At 35.1% G+C, this 26,252-nt stretch overlaps 1 protein-coding gene across 4 annotated transcripts; it reads left to right on the top strand.

Annotated features, from left to right (window-relative positions):
• The first annotated feature begins 10,087 nt into the window (after positions 1-10,087).
• LOC109085386 (membrane cofactor protein-like) lies at positions 10,088-26,114 on the top strand. Of its 4 annotated transcripts, XM_042713803.1 has the most exons (13): positions 10,088-10,243; positions 10,866-10,959; positions 14,464-14,655; positions 14,933-15,029; positions 15,158-15,234; positions 15,368-15,550; positions 15,686-15,859; positions 16,673-16,753; positions 18,096-18,167; positions 21,959-22,006; positions 23,290-23,323; positions 24,431-24,504; positions 24,972-26,114. In XM_042713803.1, the coding sequence occupies exons 2-12, from the start codon at positions 10,890-10,892 to the stop codon at positions 24,486-24,488; spliced, it is 1,086 nt and encodes a 361-aa protein (XP_042569737.1). In that variant the 5' UTR covers positions 10,088-10,243; positions 10,866-10,889; the 3' UTR covers positions 24,489-24,504; positions 24,972-26,114. The 4 variants fall into 4 exon arrangements, with proteins under 4 accessions (XP_042569737.1, XP_042569738.1, XP_042569739.1 ...); XM_042713804.1 differs by lacking the exon at positions 16,673-16,753; XM_042713805.1 differs by lacking the exons at positions 24,431-24,504; positions 24,972-26,114 and having other exon boundaries at positions 22,377-23,317.
• The last annotated feature ends 138 nt before the right edge of the window (positions 26,115-26,252 follow it).

Below are 26,252 nucleotides of genomic sequence, written 5' to 3'. Positions count from 1 at the left end.
CTGAAATTGGTAATGTATCAGAAAGTGACGAAATCCAGGACCTGTTGTAAGTCCTTGACTGTAGAGGGTTGTGGCCATTCTCAGACAGCTTTATACCTTCCTCTGGTCCATTTCATTGCCTTGCTCACTGATCTCATAGCTGAGGAAATGAACAGTTTTGTGGTGGAACTCACACTTTTACAACTTCAGGTACAGATGGAACATGTTGGCGATGTCTGGCCACGTTCTGGAAGTAGATAAGGATATTGTCAATGTAGACAATGACAAAGAGATGGAAGAACTCCCGGAGAACTCCCGGAGGTTGTAAGGACTTTGCAGGTCCAGCTTGGTTGAACTGTTCCATTTGGGATCATTTTAATAATTGTGTCTGTGATAAAACTACAGGCATATATTGCTATGTGCTAATTTCGTCAACGAAGATGAGGACAAAAAATATTTGTTAACAAACATTTTTTTCTGTGACAAAGACATTTACATTTATACATTTAGCAGACGCTTTTATCCAAAGTGACTTACAGTGCATTCAGGATAGCTTTTTTTTTTTTTGTTTTTGGCTAACATGTGTTCCCCTGGGAATCAAACCCACAACCTTTTGCGCTGCTAACGCAATGCTCAACCACTGAAAAACAGGGCAAAAGGGACTGCCATGGTTGGGGGAAAGGAAAAAATGAGAAAAAAGGAAGGGGGAAAGGGAAAATGAGGAAAAAATAAAAGGGAAAGTTAAAAAATGAAGGAAAAAAATTTAAAATTAGTTGGAAAAAATAAATACATTTATTTTTAAACCAGTTTTTCACCTTTTCACTTATTTTAACTAACAAATTATAGACAAGTCAATATTTATACCTATTTTACCTTTATACCTATTTTACAAAACAACTCCTTATATTCCTTTTTGTAAAATTGAAAGAATAAAACATTCAAAACATACTTCCACAAATACGGTTTATTCCAAAAGCTCAAATATGACATGCACACATAATAATCATAAGTCAGAAAGAGTTTTATTGCCAAGTATGCTTGTGCATACAAGGAATTTGTTTAGTGTCACAAGCTTCCAGTGCACAGAGACAACAACACACAGACAATACAAATATCACGAGAATAAAAATACACACATGTAAATATAAATAAACAAAAACTGAAAAATAAATTGAAAAATTAAATAAATTGTATGTACAGTTGTAATATATATAGAATAGGAATGGAATAGAATGAAATGTAGGGATATACTAGGATATGGGGTGGTAACAAATAAAATATAAGGTTATTGCACATATTTTTATTGCACGATGTGGGGCACCGAATACCAGAACATCCAGGCACAAGTTTCTTTTCCCAGACAGTCTACCTTATGTACAGTTAAATGCCCCCCCTCCCCACATCGTGCAATAAAAATATGTGCAATAACCTTATATTTTATTTGTTACCACCCCATACCCCAGTATACTGTTTTTCAGTGAAGGTTTAAGGTGACCAGACGTCCAATTTTTCCCGGGACTCACAATTTGTCAATTAACTTAAAGGATAGGAGGAATCGCGCTGATAGAAGTGCTCTCTCGCGTGCACGCTCCACAAATTCAGTTCTCATATACAGCGCGCGATCAGTTCTCAGTGCTCAAATACACACACAGCAATCCAAATGTCTAGAGTATCTCACGTAAAAACAGTCGGTTATCGATTATGTGAATTTAAACAGGTGGGTGAAAATTTAATGTGTGTCAGTATTACATGTGTGCCTTCCATCTTAAAGGGACAGTATTCCTAATTAAGTACCTATCCGTGTCATTAATGTTAACCAACAAAAGATGTTAAATAAATGTACATCAATGTTAAGTAAATCTACTGTATCTGAAAAATGATTTTAATTTGTATCGCTTTCATATTTGTCTTATTGTGCTTCTTTTCAAAATGTATCAACCTTTATCTGGTGTCAATTAAAAATTTTTCTTTGATTTGTCAGTGACAAAGGACACTTATCAGTCTTTTTATTTAGCAACGTTAGCAAGCATCAGTGTGTGTTCATTGCACTTCACTGCCATTCAGCTCAGTGGTGTCATAATTTTCCTGTTAGACATCAAACATGGAACTCAAATCAAGAACTCAAGGTCTTTTATTGTCATTTGTACCATGTGCCACATAAGAACGGAAATACTTACTCAGGACCAGCAGCGTAAAAAAGGATAATTAACATACAGCATAAAACATGAAGGAATAATTAAAAAATAATTTAATAGACTAAAAAAATTATTTAAAAATCACATAGTAGATATAATATGTACAGTATAGTAATAAGGTAGTCATTGCTTTTCTTTAGGCCTACTTTACAAAAAAAACCTATATTCAAAGGGGCCTCCAACCAAAATTTCAAAATTTAGGGCCCCCAAAGGTTTATTCTAGGGCCGGCTCTGTGCACACATAATAATCATAAGTCAGAAAGAGTTTTATTGCCAAGTAAGCCTGCGCATACAAGGAATTTGTTTTAGTGTCACAAGCTTCCGGTGCACAGAGACAACAACACACAGACAATAAAAATAACAAGAGAATAAAAATACACACATACGTAAATATAAATAGACAAAAATTTAAAAAATAAATTTAAAAATAAAATAAATTGTATGTACAGTTGAATATATATAGAATAGGAATGGAATAGAATGAGATGTAGGGATGTACTAGGATATGGGGTGGTAACAAATAAAATATAAGGTTATTGCACATATTTTTATTGCACGATGTGGGGCACCGAATACCAGAACATCCAGGCACAAGTTTCTTTTCCCAGACAGTCTACCTTATGTACAGTTAAAATGCCCCCCCCTCCCCACATCGTGCAATAAAAATATGTGCAATATCCTTATATTTTATTTGTTACCACCCCATATCCCAGTATAGTGTTTTTCAGTGAAGGTTTAAGATGACCAGACGTCCAACTTTTCCCGGGACTCACAATTTGTCAATTAACTTAAAGGATAGGGGGAATCGCGCTGATAGAAGTGCTCTCTCGCGTGCACGCTCCACAAATTCAGTTCTCATATACAGCGCGCGATCAGTTCTCAGTGCTCAAATACACACACAGCAATCCAAATGTCTAGAGTATCTCACGTAAAAACAGTCGTTTATTGATTATGTGAATTTAAACAGGTGGGTGAAAACTGAGTGTGTCAGTATTAGATGCATGCCTTCCATCTTAAAGGGACAGTACTCCTAATTAAGTACCTATCCGTGTCATTAATGTTAACCAACAAAAGATGTTAAATAAATGTACAAATGTTAAGTAAATCTACTGTATCTGAAAAATGAGTTAATTTGTATCACTTTCGTATTTGTCTTATTGTGCTTCTTTTTCAAAATGTATCAATTGTATATATTTGTATATATCTATATATTATATATGAACAACTATAATTTTTATAAGTTGCTTCCTTTCACTACTGTTAAAGGGATAGTTCATCCAAAAATGAAAATTGTCATCATTTATTCAAGTTTTTCCAAATTCAATCCTTGATTCAACTTAATTCTAATTTCTCATAAGCGTAATTGATTTGGTCTAAAGAGAGAAGAATTAATTACTATTTTAGTTTGAAAACGACATATGTTGGTAACTGCAGTTTGACTAAAATAATGACTAAAAGTAATGATTAAAAGTTGACAAAAATGGAATGACTTTTTGTCAACTAAAACTATGAATGACTCAAATGACTAAAATGTGACTAAGACTATTAAGCATTTTGGTCTCAAAATAAAGACTAAGACTATATCAAAAATGCCTGTCAAAATTAACATGGTGTACTGTCGTTTTACGCGTTGCGTTAAATCGCGCTGTGTAAACATAAAACTATGTCTGCATTTGTGATTGGAGAAATGACAAACAACAAGCGCTACTCTACATTTCTCAAAACTCAAGTTTGAATCATCAGTGGCAAATCCTTTAAATATGTAAACGTACTAACAGACTGTGAGTCAGAACAGCAGGCATTGTAGTCTTCTCTCCCGGGATCAGGAAACAGTCCTCCATAAAATGCACTGCACACATCTGAATATTTAGTGTTGAACTGTTCTGGAACAGTGTTGTAGCTACACCTTAACCACTGATTTCTACTTGTGTCCTCTTTTGGAAGACAAAACAAAGTAGTTTCACTTTCACAAGGAAACACACAGCGTCTTCACAACATGGCGGCAGCGGCAACAGTGCGAATAAAAGTTAAGCCCTCTTTCTTTGCATGAACATTTGGGTGGCGTTATGCAAATCTTCACACATCGTGACTTTTTTTCACATTTTTTTTATTTTTATTTTAATGTGTGTGTGTATACACATTAATTATTATTAGTGCTGTCAAATGATTAATCACGATTAATCACATCCGAAATAAAAGTTTTGTTTACATAATATATGCGTGTATGCTGTGTATATTTATTATGTATATATAATTACAAACACATGCATGTATACATTTAAGAAAAATATGTTATGTTTATATATTAAATATATTTATATATAATATAAAATATAAGAATATAAATATATAAATGTATATACATGTAAATATTTTCAAAATATTTACTGTAGTCTATGTGTATGTATTTATATATACATAATAAATATACACAGTACACATACATATAGTATGTAAACAAAAACTTTTATTTTGGATGCGATTAATCGCGATTAATCATTTGACAGCACTAATTATTATACAACAATTATTACTGTTAATTAATGTTAACAATAATAATAATGTCAATTATTATACATCATTTATTTATTTGTTATTTTAATTTATTTTACTTTTTCATATTAATGTAAATGCCAAATATAACAGGCTTTTGGTCAACATTTATTAGTCCATCTCTCAGTTATCACTGAATTGCATATGAGCTATAAAAACCGAGCGCATCTAACATTATTAATTGTTAGTTCATGTTACTTAATGCATTAACTAGTGTTAACAAATGAAATCTTATTGTCAAGCTTTGCCATCTTGCTGAGTAGATGGTATTTGTACATTGTCGTTTGCAGCATTTTTTTCAAGATTCAAGATTCAAGATTCAAGATTTTTATTTGTCACATACACGATTGTATAGAGAATATATAACCAGCAGTGAAATGTGAGTCAGGTCCGCTCCATGGACAGTGCAATTATTAAAGAATACCACACAGAGGAAAATATACATAAAGATAGGTATGAAAGAATGAAATAAAAGTTAACAATAAAAAGTATACTGTAGAATTAAATATAGAATAGAAAATAATGTGCATGAAAGTATACTGTAGTCTTAAATATTAACATACACAGGAGTTTATAATAGGAGGTTTTGTGTATGTGCAATTATACTGTAGTCTTAAATATTAACATACACACTCACTAAAAAAAGTTGGGTTAAAAATAACCCAACAAGTAACCCAACTATGAGTTGGTATAGCACCTTCCCAACTGTGGGTTATTTTTAAAAATAACCCAACAGTTGGGTTATAACTAAAAATAACCCAACGCCGAAAATAAATGACCCAACAAATTTTAAGATAACCCAACCCAGTGAAGCAATATGTGTAACCCAGTGCTTGGGTTAAAAAAAAAAAACAACCCAACGTTTTTTACTGTGCCGGAATGTGCAAGAGACGAATGTGCAAACAGGTTGTGACACTGTCAAAATGTCAATATGAGGTAGAGAATGATGAATATCTTACTGATTAAGTGAAGTGGAGACATGTAGATGTTAAGAGGCTGGTTTTGAGTTTAGGAGCCTGATGGCCTGGGGGAAGAAACTCCTCCTAAGTCTCTCAGTTTTTGCCATCAGGCTACGGAAGCAATTACCAGATGGCAGCAAATTGAAAAGACCGTTACTAGGGTGGTTTGGGTCCTTGATGATTTTAACAGCTCTGCTTTTGCAGCATTTTAGGTAGATGTCCTGCAGAGAGGGGAGAGCAGACCCTGGGATGCGCTCAGCTAAGCGCACAACTCTCTGCAGGGCTTTGCAGTCTTGACTGGAGCTGTTCCCATACCACACTGATATACACTGAGTCAATACGCTTTCTATGGCCTCTGAATAAAAAGTTTTCAGGATTGCTGGTGAGACCCTGAATTTCCTCAGCTGTCGCAGATGGTACAGTCTTTGTCTGGCTTTATTAACCTGTGTTTGAATGTAGGTAGACCAAGTCAGGTCCTTGGAGATGTTTACACCAAGGTACTTGAAGCTGCTCAGCCTCTCCACAGGGGTCCCGCTGATCATAAGAGGTATAGGGCTGCTGCTGTCTCTTCCTGAAGTCAACAATCAGCTCTTTAGTTTTGCTAACATTCAGAAAGAGACAATTTTCCTGGCACCATGATGTAAGTTTCTCTACCTCATCCAGGTATGCGGTCTCATTATTGTTGGAAATGAGGCCCAGAACCACAGTATCATCAGCAAATTTGATAATAGAAGTGGAGCTGTGGGTAGACACGCAGTCATGTGTGTAGAGAGAATAGAGCAGAGGACTCAGGACTCAGGACACAGCCCTGTGGGGCTCCTACGTTCAGGTTGATGGAGCTGGAGATGAACTGGCCTACTTTCACCACTTTAGGTCTGCCAGTGAGGAAGTCTTAAATCCAGTCACAGAGTGAAGAGTTTAGACCGAAGTCTATGAGTTTAGAGGCAAGCTTGATTGGGACTATAGTATTGAAAACTGAGCTATAGTCGATAAATAGCAGCCTTACATAGTTCCCGTTATTGCTGTCAATGTGCGTGAGAGAAGAGTGCAGGATGTGACAGGGCAACTGGGCGATAGTCATTCAGACATGATTGTTCTTAGGCACAGGGATGATGATTTTTTAAAGGAGGTGGGAACCACCGAGGTAGCAAGGGACTCATTAAAGATGGATGTAAACAAACCAGCGAGTTGATCAGCGCAGGACCTCAGAACACGGCCAGAAATCCCATCAGGTCCGGCTGCTTTCTTGACGTTCACTCATTTTAGGGCCCTCCGAACCTCATCCTCTGACACAGTGATTACATGATTATCGTTGCACTGACTGCAGCTTCCTGACGCAATGATCGGCAGACTCGCGCTGCTTAGATTGTTTTCAAAGCGGCCGTAGAAAGAGTTTAACTTGTCAGTCAGCAACGGATCTGCTTTCACCTCTGCAGAGGATTTATTTCCAAAGGCACAGATGGTCCTTAGTCCCTGCCACATGTCAAGTCACTGAGCTGAAAATGAGACTCTATTCGTTCTTACTGCTCGAGTAGTTAAACTGCAGAGTAGTTACAATTGAAGTTTCAATATTGGATTTATGGTATGTATTTATAAAAGTGTGCTGACAACTTGCTGTAGTATAGCCCAACACACGACTCCAATGCTATCATCCATAGACGCTGTACTGTTTCTGATCTTACTTCTTCTGCTCTTCCAAAGTCCTTGCTTTCTCTCTGATTAACAGACAAAACAATAACATTTTAATCAGTATTTTCCAGCACTCACACGTAACTGCTCTTCCTTGTACTTCGCTAAAAGACGCCTTTAATTAAATAACTTAAAATCATTAAATAACTTTTAAATAACAATTAAATGATGACAGTCCCAATGCATGGAGAAGTTCTCTGTATAGTACTCATTAAAGGCTGTTCATCATACCTCTGCAGTGACTCTGATTACGTCACTCTCTCTGCTGTAGCTGAGTTTCAACAGCGCTGCACATCTGATCTCAGACTCAGTTTCTTCTCTCAGATCAGTCAGAGTAACTGTGTTTTGATTCTTCAGCACAAGTTCTTCAGCACAAGTCCAGACTCTGTCCTGCTTGGCTTTATACAGTAATCTGAGGTCCACTGCAGCAGGACATGATGGAGGAAGTTTCACAAGCACACTCTGACCTTTGACCCTTTGAATGACTGGACATTGTGTTTTTGCGGTGGTCTGAGTTTAAATTTAGTAGTTTTTGATGGGGTTTTATCCAAAGCAGCTTACAATTGGGGGATACATAAAGTGATTTTTCTTAAACAGACACAGGAAGTGCTCGTAATACCAAGTTTTAGACATTGTTTAAATAAGTACAAGCTAGAAAGAGAAGGAATAAATAAAGAGAAAGACAGTTTTTTTATTTTTTTATGATGAAGTCAAGTAGCTTCGAAAGAGATGAGTTTTCAGCTGTCTCTTGAAGATTGTCAGGGATTCCGCATTCCAGATAGGGTTGGGAAGATCATTCCACCTGCCAAGAATGGAGAACGAGATTTTTCTGGAAAGTGATTTTGTGCCTCTCTGCGATGGTACAATGAGGCGTTGTTTACTAGCTGATCTCAGACTTCTGGAGGGGATGTACATTCGTAGTAGTGAGTGAAAGAAGGCGGGTGCTGAGTCTGTGGCTGTTCTATATGCAAGCATCAATGTCTTGAACTTGATGCGAGCTGCAACCGTAGCCAGTGCAAGGAGATAAAGAGAGGTGTAACATAGGCTCTACTGGGCTTGTTGAAGACCAGTCGTGCCGCTGCATTCTGAATCATGTGAAGAGGTTTGATTATGCTTGATGGAAGTCCAGCCAGAAGAGCATTGCAGTGGTCCAGCCTAGAAATGACAAGGGCCTGGACAAGAAGTTGTGCAGCATGCTCCGTTAGAAAGGGCCTGATCTTTCTGATGTTGTGATGTTCTGATGACTAAAGCTTAATCACATTCACTTTCATACAGCAGAATGCAGGAACATGGATGATTCTCCATTTCGTTTGAGGACACGATGAATCTAGCTGGTTTACAGGCTTCTGAATCAATCAAGTTCTTAAATATCTTCAAGTTTCTCCTCATGCTCTTTTGGGTCTCAGCAGTGAACCAAGACATCTGCTTTGAATCATTTGAATTGATTTGTTGCTAAAAGTTGTTAAATGAAGTTGTGATGTCATTGCGTGATCATGTCATTGCATAACCATGACACAAAACAGCGTTTTTACGTAGAATACACAATGAGATTATTCAAATCTCAGCAAAAATATATATTTTTTTACATGTTATTTGTCCATAAAGATATTATAAACAAAATATTTTAATTTGTAAAAGTAACATAAGTAACACATTTTCTAATAATAAGTAACACATGATCTAATTTTTTTCCAGCACTGAATTATTGAACAGTTACATAATTTATGTATTTTCTTATTAACTAGTGAAACTGCACATTCTGAACAATTACAGTTTTAAGCAGTGTACTGCTATATAGTTAGTGTGCTACACAAAAGTCTGTAAAAATAGGACACAGTGTACTGTTAATATGAAGGAACAATCCATATTTATTTTTCACAGGCGTTTTACCTGTGTTTTAAATTTTACATTGCATTTTGTGTTTTAAGGTTACAACTTAATGGATAACATTCTAGCAGAAAATGACTAGTAGCCTACCTTTTCAGTTTTTCCACATATTTTTTTTTTGCAGAGTACCTAACTGAACAACAATTATATATACAAGCTAATAAAATGCTGTATTATAAATGTGCAATTATTATTTACCAATTGGAACTAGAAACTTAATGCACATTTGATGTTTTTTCTATTAGGCATCTTTCTCCAGCTCTATCCAGGTTGATGTGCTGCTTGGTTGGATAGCTGTTCAGTGGTTCCCTTCGTGTGTGTGTGTGTGTGTGTGTGTGTGTGTGATTTAGATGAAAATATGTGCCTTTTTATCATTTGAGTCAATTTACAAAAGTTGCTAAAAGTTGCCAAAAACTTTTTAAAAATAGCAAAATTTGTTGCTAGGTGCCTTTTGAAAAAAAAAGTTGCTAGGGTAGTCTGAAAAGTTGGTAAATCTAGCAACAACATCGCTAAATTGGCAACACTGGTAAAATCACAGACTTCGCTTATCCCGTGCGAATACACCACATTAAATTCAGATGTGGGGAGGTAATTTCTAAATCACACAAGGTCCCCAAATAATACTAATCCCGTGCCAATAGGGCTTTAGATGTTAAGTCATTATGACGTTATTAATATTCATAATTAAGTTTCTCCTTATTATGATTTACAGATTGATATTTTATACAACACTGTGGCCAAAATCCGCTTCCATAAACCATAATAAACCTTAAAGCTGTAAAGTTACGTTTCAGAATCGGTAAGGGAAAATTAACACCCTCTAAAATCTATGACGCACCTTAACGCCCTCCTCAGACGGAAAGAGAAGCATGTGTTGATCTCCACCCATCCGTTCCTGGTAGTTGCACTGAACTTTATGTGCCTCGCCCTCAATCTGAATCCAGCACAGAACACCGAGAAATCTTCTAAGAACACCCGAAGGTAAGGTTGCTTAAAACACCGATTTAATTTTCGCTTCTCTTTGTATAGAGTAACGTTAGCCTATCTACCACCACAAGGCCCTCGCCATTTTTAAAGAAATTATCCACAAAAAAAAAAAAATGACTAAATTATTTTATCTTATCTGAAATTATTTGTTAATTCACAATGGTATTTTACATGTGTCAAGTTAGATTAGAGTTTCTGTTATCGACTATTAAATAAACAGATGAAGCGCAGTAACCAATGGCCTTTACGCCCTTCCTGTGCGCTGCGTATCAGTTAGCACGTTATTTTGGCCTAACGAATAACGTTAGCCTTATAAGACAATTAAATGAAGCTTGGTTGATTAACTAAGCCTATTATTTTGCATTCGTTCAAAACATGTGTAAGTTGTCTAATAATATGGCATGTTAATTTAAACCCCATCTCGATTGTTATGCTAGCGGCTAACATGCTTTTCTCATGCGAATCTCTCGTATATTTGTTGTTGTTGTACTGAATGTGTTGACGTTCAATTATTAAAAAAAGTGCACATTTTAAAAGCGCATTTCCTTACGCTGAGATGTCTTTTTATTTATTAGTTGCGAAAAAAACAAACAAATAACATTGGCCTTGTTTGCAGCTGGCATTCACCGACATAAACAAGATGGGCTGTAAGGTGCTGTGTACCAGTGTTGCTCTCCTTGCTTATCTTATGTTCTTTGGACATGTCCGAGGTGAGTATCTATCTAGAATTTTAACTACGATTACTACGACACTTAAAGTTGTGTGGCTTTTGATGTACGTGTGTTAGCATTAAGATAATCTAAATGCTAGTGTAGAAAACTAACCTTCATCAGATATACGGATTAAACATTCACAGTGTCTTTGTCTTCCGCAATAACATGCAAAAATGTTAATGACACATTAACAGGGTTGCCAGATCTCACTAGAAAATCAAACCCATATTAAGCCACTTAAAGTTTTAGTTTTTTCCAGGAAACGGGCATGAAGAGTAGGCTATATCCATTTTTTCCCTACACCCTCTGACGCGTTCAGTGAATTATGGGAGTAACTTCCACAGAAGTGTAAACAATCAGATACTGCCAAAATAAACTTGTTTAATGGTTAACTCTAATAATGCCACATAAAAGTATTTACAAAATGGGAGATTCTTAGTACATTCCAGTGAATTATTTTCGGGATATTGTTCATTAAATCACGATAGCAGACCATGAGCACAGTGGTTGATTTTTATTATTTTCGGGTTATTTTTTTTTGGGTTATTGTTGATGTTAAATCACGATAGCAGACCATGAGCACAGTGTCTTTTTCGTAATGTTACAGCAGAAAAGTAAAATAAAATATTCTTGTGGTATGAACATAGATATGTAAAATGTGGTCTATCTACATGTGATAGATAAAAATGAAGAATGACAGAAATCTGACAGATAAGGATTATTTGTAGTGCACCCTTAAAATATGAAATCATTTGTTTCAGTGTATTTGAGTGACACTTGGCTAAACCAGAAGTACTGCCCATATGTTTAAAACGCAGTAAGACATTCTCTCAGACAAAGGTGGATAACATTTTTATTCTAAGAATTGTGTGTAAACTGTGTATAGCCTCGTAGGATAATGTTGATACTAGAAACTAATAATGCTTTGCAAACAGAAAAGTTTTAGCTTAATGCTTGATAATCCTGATAGGGGTCACCGCCTGCTGCTACTGTACACAGAAATGACCAAAATCTTGACTGGTAAACATAGTACATGCACATGACTTCCATTTGCAACCTTGAAAAAAAACATGAAGAAAAGTAAAAACTGTTATTAACTTTAATTAGCTGATCCTGTCCGTGTAACGCTTCAGAATTAAATTTTCAGACCATATGGAAAAAAAGAAACCAAACATTCATTTTGTCATTTGACAACTGACTTTTTCTTTTCTTTTAAATTTTACTTTTGCTAAATTGTGAGTTCAGAAATGATTATTTGAATAAATAAAATCTAAACAATTTTCTATTTTTCCATTTTTTTTTCTTGCAATTTGCGCTGTGGGCTGTACCATTAGCATTGCGGTGTGGCCGCAGACTGTTTCACAACTCTTAAAGTGGCTTAATATCACACATTATTAATAATAAACATATAGGCTACTATTTACAGACAAGCAGAATAGCCCAGAATATGAAAGCAAATTGCACTAAATTGCACGTTAAGTGTTTTGTGCCCCACTAAAAATCTTAAGAAAATACGTGGCTCAATGGATGAAGACAGTGGTATAAATTAAAAAGCTCAAACTCGGTATATTTATTTATTAATACAATGTATAAATTAAGTATAGGTTAGGCGCAGGAAAGCAGATGAGAATATGAACGCTACACGCTAAACTGTTATACTCCCATAGGCTTAATGGAACAAGATGGTGTAAAAGTATGGCCAAATTCGGTATACACCTTATTAATATTACGAACTATATTGCCTTGCCTACTGGGAAGCAGATGTGACCGGAATATGAAGGCGACATGCAAAGTCTCAAGTTAAGCGTTTCCCTCCCTTTGAAAACCATTATTTGAAAACGCTTAATAAGGCTTAATGTATTAAGACAGTGATTAAAAAGCAAAGCATACACCTTATAAAGCCTACTATTTACACACAAGCAGAAGAGCCCAGAATATGAATGCAAAGCGCAAGTTTCACGTGAAACGATTCCTCCCATAGAAAACTATCTGCCATACACACACAACCACTGGGGGACATTCTAAAGGCCCCAATATACTTCAAACGAAAACGAAGAATGAACTGATATGACGTCATTTCGAACAAAGGCTGAAACGAAGTTCATTTTGAGTTCGTTTCAGCAGTTCGAAACAGCTGACCAAAGCGAACTTTCTGGGGGAGTTCGTTTTGGCTCATAAACACCTCTGAGTTTCCATTGGTCCGTGGCGATTACACAATCGGTGGGTGTGTCCTGAAACTCCACTTTCTTTGACGTGCAATTTATTATTTTTTTTTTTCAGTTCATATCTCATTCACCGGAGGTCAGGCAAGAGAACAACATCTCCTATCACTAGCAACATAAATACAATGTGTCGAATAGTTGAGCTGGCACAGATATATCCGCACCTGTACGATCGCTCTCGGACATACTTAAAAGATTCAGAGAAAGCATTTAATTCCTAGAAAGAAATTGCAACGAAGCTTGGTGTCGACGATCCGGAGTTATGCAAAAAGTGACGCAGGGAAACATCCGAGACAAATTTGGGGTTGGAATGTTTGAAAACAGTATACCGTCACTCAGCAAACGAAGAGCGTAAACGAACTTCGTTGGAAGTATACCTGGGCCTTTAAAATGCGTAATGTGGCTTAATGCATTAACACTGTATTTTTAAAGGACCAGTAAACACATTATTAATAAAGCATATCATGTACAGACAAGCAGGTGAGTCCAGAATTAGAATGCAACCTGTTTAATTATGCATAATTAAGCGTTTTCCTCCCAAGGAAAATGTTTAACGTGGCTTAATGCATTAAAACAGTTTTTAAATGACCAAACTCAATAAACATTATTAACATAGGCTAAAGCTTTATTCATAAACACCAGCCGTGAAAATCTGTCTACATATATCTCAGGGTTTGAACTATTAAAGGCTATATTTGAAAAACATTATACAGTAATTTGCGGTTGTTGCTGCCTGCTGCCACAGACTTTGCGGGACTTTGGAGGTGGCAGTGGCATCAGCTGCTGCCGAGTTACAAAATTCGTTGTAATGTTGTAGCCTGCTGAAAAAACCTATATGCAAATATTATATAGACATTTATAATACATTTTTGAGGCTGATGTTCATGAATAAATCTTTAGCTTACATCTCCGGTGGTTATGTGTGTGTAGGCTATGGCATAGTTTTCTATGGGAGAAAATCGCTTAATCTGAAACTTTAAGCGTTTCGTTCATATTCTGACACTTAACGTGCAATTTAGCGCAATTTGCTTTCATATTGTATTTTGCATTTGCACCATATGATCTGAAAATTGAATTGTGAAGCGTTACACGGACCCTGATCCCATTCAAGCATTGTAATTTAATTTCAACTGCACGTCTTACTCGAGTGAGTAAATCATACTAATTTACTTTTTTTTTTCTTTTTACAAATATAAGAATAGAATGAAGTTGTACTAATAATGATGATCAAAATAGTACTGTGTCAGATTACAGTAACATATGTTGTTTATTTCCACAGCGGAATGTACACAGCCTTCTTTTGCATCAAGAAATGTTGTTTTATCAAACCATCTCTCGACTCAAAATTTCACAAATGGGTCCACTGTAACATTTGAGTGTGTGATTGGACACAAGCCAGTTGACTCAAAAGCTTCTAGATCAGTTACCTGTGAGGGAAACCAGTGGACAAGTCTGGAACTCAGTTGCACAAGTATGTACTGTCATTAAATATTAAGTTACATACATTTGTAAAGCCCTTTAAAATGCCTTTGAACGTTGTATTTTGAAAGGTCTAATTTAGATATGTGAAAGGATGTATGGTATAGGTCAAGAAGTCATCAAATAGCTCATAGTGGTTTTGCCACTGATGGCAGGAATAAATCCCTGTATCATTTAATAAAGCAACACTAAAGATTATTATTCATAATTTTTGACAGTATTTAAAGAGCACCAACTCTAAATCAGTCAATATCTTTAATACATTACAGGAAAATCCTGTGGAAGTCTTGCAGATTTTTCTCATGGGAGATATGACATGACTGGGAATTTATTTGGCGACACGGCTAAACCAGTTTGTGACAAAGGGTAAGTGAAACTATTAAGTTCATTTTATATATATATATGCTGTTTTAAGTCTGTTTTAAAACACGTGTAATTTAGATTGTTTGCTGTGTTTGTTGACTATTTGGTAAGAGGAGAATCATTGCTTTCAGATACATGTTAGCGGGTAAGGAAACAACAAGAACATGCCGAGATCAGGGATGGGATGGCCGAGATCCTCTCTGTGAATGTATGTTAGTTCTTACATTAGAATTAAATATAATATTGAAGCGCACAAAACCATTCCCGATTTGTATTAAAATATATATATTTTTTGTCCTGGAAATAAATACCTATTCACCTGGATATATTTTTCTCTTTAGCGGTAAAATGTTCAGCACCTCCAGCCATAGAAAATGGGCAACTTGTAGATGAGCCTTTGGAAAGTTACAATTATTTAGAAGCAGTCTCCTATAGATGTAACAAAGGAATTAATCTTATAGGAGCGTCAACACTTCATTGTTCTGAGGATGGAACCTTTAAACCAGATCCTCCAAAATGTTTTGGTAAGTTATGGTTAAAATGCCAGTCATGAGATGAAGAAAAAAAATCTTGTGAGTTTCTTCCTGTTAATGAATAAAATATTTAATGATCAATATTGTTTCTTTACATAAACTTTTTTTCTTTCCTTTTTTTCACAGATGGGTGTCCAACACCTATAATTCCTAATGCAAAAAGAATCGGTGGAAAATCACCCCCCTACAAACTGGGTAACTTTATTGAATACCAATGTGGAGATGGCTATAGACTGGAAGGAGATGGTTATATTGTGTGTAAAGCAAATGGATGGAGCCCTGAACCACCACAATGCATTGGTAAGGCTGAAATTATTTATTTTATTAATGTATGACTCATTTTTGTAAAGTAACAGTTCACCCAGAATGAAAGTTGTCATATACTGTACTTACTGTGTTGTTTGTTGAGGAAGTCTTAGTGAGCTATAGTGAGTCTAGCTAACCATCACATTAGTAGTTCAGAAGATGGAAATAAGTAATAATAGTATAATAACTAAAATAATATTCAGTAGTATTTAAATAGTATTTAGTAAAATAGTATTCTCTGCGAAGTCGTTTACAAACAACGCACAATTCGAAGCCAGATTTTCAGAAAAGCTGAAATAAAAAAACGATGCTGTGCGACTATATTGGATTCAACAGTAATGTTGCACCACACAAGTGTGAGTAACTGTTTTTATTACGTGATCACTATTGCATTGTTATTACAGATTGTTTGATGTGTACTGACTGAGTATTTATGCATTTTTAACCTAAATCACAGCACCGTCCATCTATGAAGGACGTAGGCTGACAAACATACACAACTGTTAGCCAATCATAGCAGTCGGTGTTTACTTCCGAGTCTACAATCTGCCACGTCTATTCAAACACAGCGTGCCGATGAGGGAGGTCAAAACAGGACGGAAAATATATTATTACTGCTAAATTATGGTGTTCTTTGATGTAAAGATCTTGGTAATATTATAAGGGGACCACAGAGAATAGTACAAGTACAAAGTAATAAAAGGACACTATGACCCCTGTAAGAGTGTTATTATTTCTGGGATTATATAGACTTTTTGTACTCACATTTCTGTAGTTTCCTAACCCAGTGCATATGTTGATTCTCAGTCCTACCTACAACTACCACGACTACCACAACTACCACAACTCCTGCGACTCCCACAACACCCAAGCCTCCTAAAAGGACTGGTATTGTCTCATTTATTTGCATTAAAGCCCCTTTTCTCAACAAAAAGTTTTTTCCAAACTAATTTTTGTGACATTTGAAGTATAGATATAGAATTTATGCGCTAAAGTTAAACAGAAAAAGATTGTCGACACATGAGAAATTGTATCGATAAATGGCATTTCCATTAGCTATATTGGTAAAAATTTTGATGGAAACCTGGCTATTGCCAGTAAAACACTAACTCTACATTAACATCTACTAATTCTAAGAATAAATAACACTCTGTAGCATTTTGTGATACCGGCACCTGTACTGACAACTTGATACCTTTTTGGCTTTTTTAAATTGCCCATTATTTTATCAGTTTACATAAATGTCAATTCTTCTGCAGAAAAATTCTTGTTTTGCTTAAAGGGGTCATAAACTGAAAAATCAAAATTCCCTTGATCTGTTGACCATATTAGAGGTAATTGTACTATAAAAATATCCTGTAAGTTTCAGAACTCAAAAATTTTCTCATTAGTCCAAAAACAGCTTATATTAAAGAAAATCTGCCAAATCAACAGGTTGTGGATTCTGCCACTTCATGATGTAGTAGTGTTGCTAAACCCCGCCTCCGCAGAAGATCATCAATGCCTTCTTTTACATCACTGCCTGTTTAGCTCGGCCAACTGATTCGTGCATGTACTGTAAATAAGAGAGGCAAACACAGGTCTATGCAGAAACCAAATGATAAAGATGCTCTGAAGACAAGACGTTGTAAGGTGCCAAGTTGTGGAAAAACACAGTCTGTCATTTTATTGCGGATTTGTTTGCAAACAAAGCACAATTTAACACAGGATTTTCAGAAAGACAGAAATTAAAAGACCATGTTGAGCCGACTAAATTGGATCTTACAGTAATGTTGCACCACACAAGTGTGAGTAACTGTTTTTATTACATGATCACTATTGCATTATTACAGATCGTTTGATGTGTACTGACTGAGTATTTATGCGTTTTTAACCTAAATCACAGCACCATCCATCTATGAAGGATGTAGGCTGTCAAACATACACAACCGTTAGCCAATCATAGCAGTTAGCGTTTACTTCCAAGTCTACAATCCGTCACGTCTATTCAAACAGAGCGTTCTGATGCAGGGGATCAAAACAGGACAGAAAATAGCCTATTACTGCTAAATTATGTTTTTTGATGTAAAAAATCTTGATAACATAATAAGTGGACCTCAAAGAATGGTACAAAATAATAAAAAAGGCAGTTCATGACCCCTTAAAGAGTGTGACTATTTCTGGGATTATATGGACTTCTTGTACTCACATTTCTGTAGTTTCCTAACCCAATGCATATGTTGATTTTCAGCCCTACCTACACCTCCTACAACTACCACAACTCCTGTGACTTCCACAACACCCAAGCCTTCTGAAAGAACTGGTATTGTTTTATGAATCTATATTTTGCTATAAAAATATTAGATACACATTAATATTCTCATAATGGCCCTGCTTTAAAGAGTTAACATTAAGATCCAAAAGGAGAAAGCTCAGAAACTTTCTGTAGTGATGTTCAGATATTTATTAACAATTGAAAGAAAATGATGGCCTACAATTTAGGGCTGGACATTTTAAGCCACCACACGAATAGAATACATTTTTGATTCAGGGATGTGATTTTTAAAAATCCATCCAAAAAAAAAAAAAAAATTCAAATATTTTGGGAATTAAAGTGGCTATGTGTATGCTCTAAATTCATTAACGTGCTAATATATGTAGAAATAATCTGATATAATACCCTAGTTGCAAAGGTAGTTGGTATAACTCAATTAATTTGTATTGCACTTTTCACAGCACATTCACTAACCATATATAGGCCAGATTTGTGCGTGAAGTCTGTGTTCAAATGTTTTCACGACCAAATCATGATTTGCCCGTAACATTCCCATAACATACTATATTTTATTCTGATTTTACAAAAAAGAAAAAGTATGAACAGCTGAAACCACACATACTTAAATTACATAGTCTGTCAAATTACATAGTATGTCATTAAATCACTGATTCAGGAGATTACAATTGTGAAACAGGTCTTTATGTATTGAGACACTGACTTCTTCATGGATTTGTATTTTTTTTTTATTTTGTTCAAATTAATATATATTTTTAAAAAGACTTAAGCAATGAACATTTTGTCAGAACCACTAGTAGATTACATTACATTACATTACATTATATATATATATAATATATATATATATATATATATATACATACATACATACATATATATATTAGGAGTGTACCCGAAGCCGAATACCTTAAAAGGCACGGATAATGGCTTCAAAAACGAATAGCGGATAATGAATAATTCTGCCTGAATATTCGGCTGAGGCTGCAGCACAGTCTGGTGTTTGCTAGATTCACAGGTGACCCAGGGGATCAGCGCAATATTTTACACAGACCTCTAAATTCACTCAGTGAGTGTGTGAAGTGAATGAACGTGAATTAAAAGAGCGCAAATCATACACCGCATTGCTGTTGCCACGCATCTCTCAGAAATCAGAGCTTGGCAAGAGCAGGCCTAATATTACCTAAAATATTACATCATACATGTTCTACTATTTGTGTATATATAAAAGGCAATGATTTAAACTTTATAGGCTACAATATGATACACGAATGAATAAGCACAGCGCGATTGCCAATCAAACAGCTGCGTTGCCGTCTCTGCACGTCTCCGTCTCTCAAAAAACAAACCAGCTCTCTGTTAAGAGTATAGGCTAATAATCAACTTAAATACAGATACATTTTCTACTAGGCCTTCATGTTTGCTTCCTTAACTTTTGCTGGCTTGCGTGGCACATGCACATTTGTTTAGTGAAGTTCAAAAAAGACTTGTTTAAATAGTTCTGCATAATAAAATGTTAGCCTTGAATTAATTCATTCACTAAATGTTTTTCATGAAATCTTCCTACTTGTATGATAAATTTATTTGTAGAAATTCTTAATTTTATATATTAGAACACTGAATAGGGCAAATAGTCTAAATATTTTTCCATACTCTGCCAGACCTGTGAATTACTTAAGTGAAATACTTTTTTAAACTGTTTTTCCCTATATATTTCATCGAGGATTTCTTTTAAAAAAAAAAGGTCTAAAAATCTTTTCTCGTTCTCGTGAACCCAGTCTCGTGTCTCGTCTCATTCTCGTGAACCCAGTCTTGTGTCTCTTCTTGTTCTCATGAACCCAGTCTCATGTCTCGTCTCGTTCTCGTGAACCCAGTCTCGTGTCTCGTCTCATTCTCGTGAACCCAGTCTCAGTCTTGTGTGTCATCAGTCTCATGTCTTCTCGTTCTCATGAACCCAGTCTCCTCTCGTCTCATTCTCGTGAACCTTGTTCTCATGAGTGAAGTCTGTTTTGTATCTCGTTCTCGTGAACCCAGTCTCGTATCTCGTTCTCGTGAACCCAGTCTCGTATCTCGTTCTCGTGAACCCAGTTTAGTGTCTCGTATCTCGTTCTCGTGAACCCAGTTTAGTGTCTCGTCTCGTTCTTGTGAACCAAGTCTCGTGTCTCATCTCGTTCTCATCAACCTAGTCTCCTGTCTCGTGGGATAAGTGTCTCGTCACACCCCTAATATTTCATAGTTTCTAATGTTTGCTAAGATTAACAAAAGGCTGTAAAGGAAAGGTTGTATGGATTGGATGCATTTCATGCAAATTAATAACCTCAGGCACACAGTTGCAGTTTGCGGGGGGGTGGTTGTTTTATTTTTGTTTTGAGTGAGTGAATCATTTCATCATAAAAAATGTTCCCCCACCTATGGGTGGGTGATATGAGCTAAAATTCATATCACAATATTTTACACTGTCCAGGCGATATCAATATTATATTGCGATATGAGAAAAATTACAGGCAAAATATTTTAATCTTATATAACCAGAAAAAGTGAGGAATTGGACATAGACCTTTTTTTTTATTATTGTGGCATTGTTTTTCTTAAAAAGTGCAAACGTGCAACATGAGGTAGGCCTGTATTAATTAAATGAAATATAATTAAATTAAATATTGTGTGTTTGAGTTGGCCAGTGATTCCCAAACTTCTTCTGCCGGGCCTCCCTTTTGTAGAGAAAAATATTTTCAAGGCCCCCCACCCCCCTTCTTTTTTTTGGAAAGTCTCTAATGCTCACCAAGGCAACATTTATTTATTAAAAATACAGTAAACACTGTAATATTGTGAAATATTGACAATTTAAATTATCTATTTTAAATGTTTCAACATATAGGCAGTAACGGTATTCCTGTTATCAAAGCTGAAAAAAATTTCAGCATCACTACTCCAGTTTTCAGTGTCACATGATCCTTTAGAAATCGTTCTAATATGCTGATTTGCTGCTCAGTAACCATTTCTAATTATCAATGTTGAAAACATTTGTGCTGCTTAATATTTTTGCGGAAACTATTTTTTTTTCAAGATTCTCTTAGTTATGAATATTTGAAATTGTTCTTTGTCAAAGTGCTGGAGTTCTTCAGTAATAGAACGAGGCATCAGTTTACTGTCATGGATTTGTTGCACCGCATTCATAGCAGAGAGCACCACTGGGTTCTATTTGCTTTTGTCAAATCCCGCCACTTGCATCTGGTATTGACTCTTAGAGCAGCACTATGCATCATTCATTTATATTTCTACATGACTCCCTGCAATACAACTCTGATTCTTCAATCGCGCCATCTAGTGGTCTGTTATTGATACAACCACAACTGCTACAACTGATAACAGAGCACTCAAGCAGAGTTATATTGAGTTAATTAAAATGTAAAATTAATATTTCACGCTCAATTATTTACTTATCAGGCAAGTAGTCACATGATTATACAGTGAACAGGGAACAACATAACCGGTAGTCACTTTCATACCGTTATAGCGCCCACCCCCACCTCTGCTAAAATGATAAATGAGCTCTTGTCAGTACTCTCTGTATCATTGCCAATAAAACATTAACTTTACATTAACATCTGTTAACTCTAAGAATAAACTCTCTGACAGCCCAGAGATTCAGAGTATCCTATAATAGGCTGGTTTCTGAGCATTCTGCTGGTCATTTCATATTTCTAGTTGGGCATTGTAGATTGTTTTAAATGAATATTTACTTGTGGGTTCTGTTTAATTTTGTTGCAAGTGTTAAAAAGTGATTTTAACATTTTGTCTTTTATTTTTTATTTTTTTTGCAGCACCATGGGTTGTTGCACTGATTGTTGTGATTGTTTTGATTGCTGTGGGTAAGTCAGTCTACATGTCCTATACCTTCTTTTTATGCAATACACTCACCAAATCTTTTGTTAAGTTGTAGCAGTGTTATGCATTAAAAATGGCTGAGTTTGGGTTCCAGGGGGGCAAGTTATTATATTTAAAAAAAAAAAAAAAAATAAGTCAGCTAATTTTTATAATGAACAAAATGCAAAGAAACAGAAAATGTTTTAATTTTTCCTTTTTGATAATGACTTCAAGCTGCATGTGACTCCTTTAACTCTAAGTAAATATGACACTTGTACAAAATTTTGTTTGAAGTGTAAAAGGGAAACTGGAACTTATTTCCATTTAATATGGACCTGTCCTTTAATTGCATCATTCTGGTCTTCGGTTGTTCAGGAAATTGAAAGATCTTTTGGGATTAAAGTACCACTGGATCCCAGATTGTGTATCCTTGGTGTAAACAATTGTGTACCGGAAACAAAAACAACGTCTATAATGCTTTATGCTGGTCGCCTTTCGTTTGGATTAAAGAACACCTTCCTACTGTAACTCTTTGGCGTGAAAAACTCTGGCACTGTTACCATATGAAAGACAGCATAATGTACTGGATGGAACTCTGGATGCTTTTGTAAATGATTGGTTTCCCCTTAAAGATTATTTTGGATGTGATTGGCAAGCAATAACATGTATTAATATGGATTGAAGGTTTTTTTTTTTAATTTTTTACAAGTTCTTTTTTCTGTATATGAGTAAGAAGAAAATATGAAAATAAACAGTTTTTTTAAAAAAAAAGATAATGACTTCAAATTCTGTAAAATAAGTCTTACCTGATTGTCACACCAGGCCAAAATTGCATTGTTGAGAGAGAGACAGAGAGAGGAGAAAAAGAAAAGTTAACATATAAAATTTTTTTTTTTTTTTTTAGTTCTCGTCACTCCACAACAAATCATTTAAACTTTTATATTTTGCAATTCTGTTCTGAATACTGTTAAATTTAAAGTAAACTTAATATGTATTGTAGTATAATTTATTATTAACAACATTTATTATAAATAAAAGCAAGCCTAAAGAAATCTATTTAAATCATAACTGAATCTACTGGTTTGTGAGAAATGTGCTAAATATATACACTGTCACAAATTATCAGTGTTGTTTTTATTTGTGAAATGTTCAAGAAAATTATTTTTGTTATTAAATATAACTTAAATATATTAGTTATGTGGAATTCTGATGTTCTTAAAATAAGAATTTGATCCTTTTTATTACAATCAAGGTTATTTTTTTGTAACACAATTCCTTTGTTTAATAGGTGTGATTATATGTCTGATTGTCAAAAGGAAACGGTAAGTTATCTGCACTGTCTCAGTTGCTCCTTATGTGATTTCTAGACTGTTGTTCTTGTACACTTATATTGGGTAAAAACTCATTTTCAAAAAACATCTAAAGACTCATCTTTTTCGCCTGCACTTAACCAACTAATACTAGTACTTACCTTTTTCTTTTTCTATCATATTCAAAAAAAAAAAAAAAAAAAAAAAAACCTGGCTACGTGTTCTGTACTAGACTAACTGAGACTTGTCATAGCACTTGTATACCGTTGTTGTTCTCTCGTTGATCTGATTGTTTCTACTGTTCTCATTTGTAAGTCACTTTGGATAAAAGCGTCTGCTAAATGATTAAATGTAAATGAATACTTTGCATTTAGTGGTTGCAAAACAGAAGGAAGGTTTGGGTAAGATTTCCACACATTTTCCATGGGAAATGAAGATTCCTTTGAGGTGAAGGTTTAGTATACCAACCGTTTAGTCATGCACATGCTGACTGTTGGATTGCAGCTCAAAGCATGAGTATTTTGAAAAGGTGGTGACTTTTCCTTGGTGTAGAACTAGAATACCCATAATCCTGCAGAGAACGCTGTCTTTCAAAGAAATCTCTGCTCCCATGAATCACTGCAAATGACATTGAGTCAGTATCCCAGTTACCCCTCTCAAGCCGTAATCCTTTTTTTTTTTTTTTATTAGTTGTATCATTTTTTTATATATATATATGTCATTCATAATGCTCCACAAGCAGTTCATTCTCTCTTGAGCATTTAACTGCCCATTTTTATTCTGCTTTTTGCTTCAAATCAAAATACTGTATATTATGTTGAGATTCATCTTGCTTTTTTCAGCAGAGAATGCTGAAAAAGTAGACAAGTCACTTTTTTGAGCAGGTGTATTTTGCATTGATATATATAATGTATCAAACCACAAAATGCTTCATTGTGCATAAAAATTCTCAGGAAAGAAGTTCCCATGGAAAATTCTACACTTCTGCAACCATTAATGCTGGGGCTCTGTGTTTAGCTATGGGATGAGGTCTTATACATGTGTGCTGGATTGAGGTTAAATATACCCAGTTATTTAGTCATGCACATGCTGACCATCACTTGGATTTTTGGATTGCAGCTCAAAACACTTGTATTCTGACAAGGTGGCAACTGATAATCAAGAAGATCGATTATGACACCCTCACATACGTGGTAAGGACAATGGGAACTATGAATCTCTGCAACTTTCTCTAAGACACAGGCTTCTCTTACTTCCTCCTTACCTCACCATGAGCAGACAGGCAGAGTTTCTGAACATCGTACAAGCATCACTGACATAAATTAAATGTGGCCAGTTCGATTTCTAATGTCAGAAACCCTTCATTCCCAAAATATAAGTATTGAGTTTAGGATTGTGAAGGACATTTTGAGTTCAAATCTATACATACATATGTACACTCTCTCATTTATGCATCAACAGCCCTGAGTGTTTTCTAGACACTTAAATTGTTCTTTCTTTTTACCTGAGCCTGCTGTTATTGGGACCTGCCAGTTTTCATACCTTAAAAAAATGTAGTATATAGTATAATTTTTTAACATTTATACAATTCATTCTTAGTTTTTAAATAACAGCATGCATTCTATTTTTTGTGAATGACTATTTGCACTTCTAATTACAGGTTTTCATAAAGTTGCCATGGAGAAAATCTGTGAAGCATCTTGCAAATATATATCATTTAAATAAGCACTTCCCAGAATTAAAAAGAGGCTGACTAATTTCCCGCAGCAAATTCCTCCATAATCAGAACCACTGTTGCTTTGAAAAGTTCTGCTTAAATTGAACAAACTCCTTTCTAGCAGTCGCTGACTTCACCCCATTCTTTGCTCTGAAACAGATCTGTCTACACATAAGTCAGGTTGATTTCACTTTTATAAAGTGTTTAATTGTGATTTCTAACTTAATTTTCAACACTGATGATAGTGTTCAATCTTCTGTTAATGATGTTGCTGTTCCTCTTCCTGAGAATGTCTGAAGATTCACACCAAAAGAAGTGCACTGTCTCATACCTCACTGGTTTGGTTGAGACCTAAATATAGCATGAATATTTATGGAGAATGTCTGATCAAATTCGATTTAAAAGATTAATGTTTGATAAGTCATAAGTCACAATGTTTGAACAAAACCAAATGTTGTACAGTGCTTAAAGCTTTGTTTTAATTTTGCCTATTACTTTGGATAAAACAGGATGTGTATATTAAACTTCCAGTAAATATTCAGCAGAATGTGATTTGCAGTGCAGATATTAAATGGGAAGTTTTGTCTAATCCTGCTACTTAAAGTGCCTTTTCATTCTCCTAGGGTTTTTGTTCAGTATTGTCTAGCTCTTGAGCCTATTCAAATTCTGCTCTACACATAATTACATTACAAACGCTTTGCTATTGATTACAGACTTGGATGTAATGAAGAAAAAGAAACTGTTATTTTCTGTGATATATATATTCATTTGTAAAGGTTTGCTTTAAAATGCTGTAATTTATTTAATTTGTTTTTGCAAAATTTCAATCAAGTGTTTTGTGTGTGTGTGTGCGCATTGAATTTGACTGCTTAACTGTTTTTTTAGCTTGCACTTTCAAATATGTATCATACTGTTTTATTGTAGCAATTAGCTGTTATTTGTAATAATGGTTTTGAACCACTACTTTGACAGTGCAAATGCTAAAATGCAACAAAGTTGATATATAAATCCACCTCTTGCAATTGTGTATATCACTGAGATCTGTAGGTGGTCTCAAAATAAAAGCTCCATGGTCAAAAAACATAACACTTGGGTTCTTAACTGGCAAATATTTTCCTTTTGTTTGTTTTTAGTTAGTCATCGCAGACTTGAGCATTGATTCAGTTTGATAAGAGTCTAATGTAAAATTTGATTTTGCAAGACCAGTTGCTCCATCATCAGCAG

Source organism: Cyprinus carpio, chromosome A23, assembly GCF_018340385.1.
Source record: "Cyprinus carpio isolate SPL01 chromosome A23, ASM1834038v1, whole genome shotgun sequence".
NCBI classification, from domain to species: Eukaryota; Metazoa; Chordata; class Actinopteri; order Cypriniformes; family Cyprinidae; genus Cyprinus; species Cyprinus carpio.
This window is presented reverse-complemented; position numbering and strand designations above follow the sequence as displayed.